Source organism: Solanum pennellii, chromosome 7 (assembly GCF_001406875.1).
Source record: "Solanum pennellii chromosome 7, SPENNV200".
Lineage (NCBI taxonomy): Eukaryota > Viridiplantae > Streptophyta > Magnoliopsida > Solanales > Solanaceae > Solanum > Solanum pennellii.
Window position 1 is genome coordinate 64943333 of NC_028643.1, and position 3921 is coordinate 64947253.

General features: G+C 38.5%; 1 protein-coding gene across 1 annotated transcript; it reads right to left on the reverse strand.

Annotated features, from left to right (window-relative positions):
* Positions 1-1059: 1059 nt before the first annotated feature.
* LOC107025169 lies at positions 1060-1883 on the reverse strand. Its single transcript, XM_015225996.1, has 3 exons — positions 1744-1883; positions 1341-1659; positions 1060-1254 (listed from the first exon to the last, which is right to left on the reverse strand). The coding sequence occupies exons 1-3, from the start codon at positions 1881-1883 to the stop codon at positions 1060-1062; spliced, it is 654 nt and encodes a 217-aa protein (XP_015081482.1).
* Between the last annotated feature and the right edge of the window lie 2038 nt (positions 1884-3921).

The following is a 3921-nucleotide window of genomic DNA, read 5'->3' on the forward strand; positions in this document are numbered from 1 at the left end:
TTTCATAGATTTTATTGATAGTTGCACTATATACTATTAGGTCTATTTGCTGAATGATAAGAATGAAACAATAGAAACATATAGGCAATATAAAATTGAAATTGAAAATCAGTTGGATAAATAGATTGTCATGATTAGAAGTGGTAGATGTGGATAATATGAATATTCTTTTGCAGAAATATATTTGGAAAATGGAATCATCCATTAAATTAGTGCACATACTCACCTCAATCTAATGAAATTGTTGAGAAGGAGCTAATCCCTATTCCTCATTAGCCACCAAATTTTTGTATTTAATTATTTTTTTTCAAGTTCAACACATTGCAATCATTAAGTACAATTCCATTCCCTACTTTCTATTCCACAACCCACCATAATAATAATAATAATAATAATAAATAAGAGAGAAAATTATAGACCAACATTCTTTATATTTTTTTTCCAGATCCTGCAACTACGACTACATATAAATTCCAACTTTAAAATATTCCTATATATGACAATCGTTAGAAATCATTAGGAAATCTTTACTAACTAAACACCCATTCAATTCAATCTAATAATTTTAGTAACAAGTTACGACAAACAATATGATATCAACAGATTCTTCACGCCAACAATTTATACCACTAATGCGTGCTTATGCAGAAAAAAGATCGGTTAAGGAAAAACTTTTACCTGCAATATTTTATTTCGTTCCTCTTTGTTTTGTAATCTATGCTGCCCAAAAAAATGAATTTCTACCACTTTTGTTTTCTGCCCTTCTAATGTTAATTAAGTAAAACAAATAAACTAATCTCACTAACCTAAATCAATTAATGGGTCAAGTAAAAAGGCATTAAATGAATTATGGATATGACCCACTAAATATTAACTATATTAACTCTTCACTAAAATTTTTATCAACTAAATACTCTTAGTTTTCGAATAGTTTAAAAATACCCCTTTAAATTTTCCAAAAGGAGTCAAACTAGTCCTAGTTCTCAAAACGACCTAGCGGGTCGTTACATCACCTACCACTTAAACAAACGTTCATCCTCGAACGGGAAAAGAAAAGAGCTAACCTGAACGCTCAAAAAGATGAGGATATTTACTCCTCATGTCTGACTCTGTCTCCCATGTAGCCTCCTTCACTGGACGATGCTTCCACTGAACCTTTACTGAAGCAATCTCCTTGGACCTTAGCTTCCGAATTTGCCTATCCAAAATGATGATCGGCTCTTCCTCAAAAGTCAAATTCTGATCAAAGTAACACTGAATTCCATTGAATCACATGATCAGCACCTGATGATACTTCTTAAGCATTGAAATATGAAATATAGGATGGACACCTGACAAACCAGGTGGCAAAGCCAACTGATACGCCCCTCATCAATACGCTCAACAATCTCGAAAGGACCAATATACCTTAGGCTCAACTTGCCCTTCTTTCCAAACCTCATCACACCCTTCATGGGTGAAAACTTCAATAAAACCCTCTCTCCAACCATAAACTCTAAATCACGAATCTTTCGATCTGCATAACTCTTTTTCCTACTCTGAGCCATGAGAATTCTATCTTGGATCAACTTGAATTTGTCCAAGGACTCCCTCAACAAATCTGTACCCCATGGTCTAACCTCAAATGCATCAAACCAGCCAATTGGAGATCGACATCTCCTACCATACAGAGCCTCAAATGGTGCCATCTCAATGCTCGAATGATAACTATTATTGTAAGCAAAATCCACTAAAGGCAAGAACTGATCCCAGTGACCACCAAAGTCAATCACACACGCCCACAACATGTCCTCAAGAACCTGAATAGTCCGCTCAGACTGACCATCAGTCTGAAGGTGAAAGGCTGTACTAAGATCCACTCGAGTGCCCAACTCTTTCTGCATAGACCGCTAGAAATGAGATGTAAATTGGGTGCCACGATCTGAAATAATAGATATAGGAACCTTATGCAACCGAACTATCTCCCGAATATAAATCTTGGCTAACCTTTCTGAGTTATAGGTAGTCTGAACTGGTACAAAGTGTGCAGACTTAGTCAGTCGGTCCACAATGACCCATATAGCATCGACCTTACCCAAGGTGCGTGGCAATCCTACCACAAAGTCCATAGCAATACGCTCCCACTTCCACTCAAGTATAGGCATCCTTTGTGTGACACCTCCAGGCTTTTGGTGTTCATACTTCACTTGCTGACAATTTAAACAACGGGATACAAAATCTACTATGTCCCTCTTCATACGACACCACCAATAATGTTGGTTCAAGTCATGATACATCTTAGTAGCCCCCGGATGCATTGAGTACCTCGAACTATGCGCCTCCTCCATGATTAATCTAGTCAAATCACCTGTACGAGGAACACAGATACGACCTTTAATCCTCAAAACTCCCTCACTATCAAGAATTGCAGCCTTGGATTCTCCTTTTAACACCTTGTCTCTAATCTTACATAAATCACCATCATCAAATTATTGAGCCCGAATCTGTTCCAACAAGGATGATCTAGCCTCCATATAAGCCAACACCTTACGAGGTTCTGAAATATCAAGTCTCACAAAGCTATTGGCCAAGGATTGGACATCCCTAGCTAAAGGACGCTCGTCGACCTGTAACATGGCTAGACTACCCATACTTACCACCTTTCGACTCAAGGCATCTGCTACAACATTTGCCTTGCATGGATGATAAAGAATAGTCATGTTGTAGCCCTTGAGCAACTCCAACCATCTCCGCTGCCTCAAATTCAGATCTCTCTGATTGAATATATATTGGAGGCTACGATGATCTGTGAACACCTCACAATGCACACCATAAAGATAATGCCTCCAAATTTTCAATGCAAACACAACAACCGCCAACTCTAAATCATGAATAGGATAATTCTTCTCATGAACCTTTAACTGTCTCGAAGCATAAGCTATCACTTTTCCCTTCTGCATTAATACACAACCAAGACCAATCCGAGAAGCATCACGATATACAACAAAACCCTCTCCCTCCACGGGTAGGGTAAAAATCGAAGCAGTAGTTAATAAAGTCTTGAGCTTTTGGAAACTAACCTCACACTCGTCAGACCACTGAAAAGTCACCTCCTTCTGTGTCAATCTAGTTAATGGAGATGCAATGGATGAGAAACCCTCAACAAATCGTCGATAATATCCTGCAAGGCCTAAGAAACTGCGAATCTCAGTAACTGAAGCAGGTCTGACCCAATCTCTAACTGCGTCAATCTTCTTAGGATCTACCATGATACCCTCCTTGGACACTACATGTCCTAAGAATGCTACCGAACTAAGCCAAAACGCACATTTTGAAAACTTTGCATAAAACTTCTTCTCCTTTAGAATCCCAAGCACTATCCTTAAATGATGTTCATGTTCCTCCTTAGTGCGTGAGTATATCAATATATCATCTATGAAGACAATAACAAAGGAATCCAAATACGGTCTGAAAACTCCATTCATCAAGTCCATAAAAGCTGCAGGGGCATTAGTCAATCCAAAAGACATCATCAAAAACTCGTAATGGCCGTAATGTGTTCAAAAAGCTGTCTTAGGGATATCCTCCGCCCTAACCTTCAACTGATGATAGCCAAATCTCAAATCAATCTTGGAGAAACTGAAGCACCCTGCAACTTTTCATAAGTCATCAATACGAGGTATCGGGTACTTATTTCTGATGGTCACCTTGTTCAAATGTCGGTAGTCAACACACATACGCATAGAGCCATCTTTCTTCTTCACAAATAACACTGGAGCACCCCAAGGAGATACACTCAGTCTAATAAAACCTTTGCTCTACAAATCCTGTAACTGCTCCTTCAACTCTTTCAATTCAGCAGGTGCCATACGATAAGAAGGAATGGAAATAGGCTGAGTGCCTGGCTCCACATCAATACAGAAATCAATATTACGATCTGGT

What these genes read in the sequence shown, in the direction of transcription:
- LOC107025169 (XM_015225996.1), bottom strand. Translation starts at nt 1,883, where the DNA reads ATGCAGAAAGAGTTGGGCACTCGAGTGGATCTTAGTACAGCCTTTCAC. An exon ending in TTTGGTGGTCACTGGGATCA is followed by an intron (nt 1,660 to 1,743) that starts GTTCTTGCCTTT and finishes TCTGTATGGTAG; the next exon opens with GAGATGTCGATCTCCAATTG. An exon ending in TCAGTTGGCTTTGCCACCTG is followed by an intron (nt 1,255 to 1,340) that starts GTTTGTCAGGTG and finishes AATGGAATTCAG; the next exon opens with TGTTACTTTGATCAGAATTT.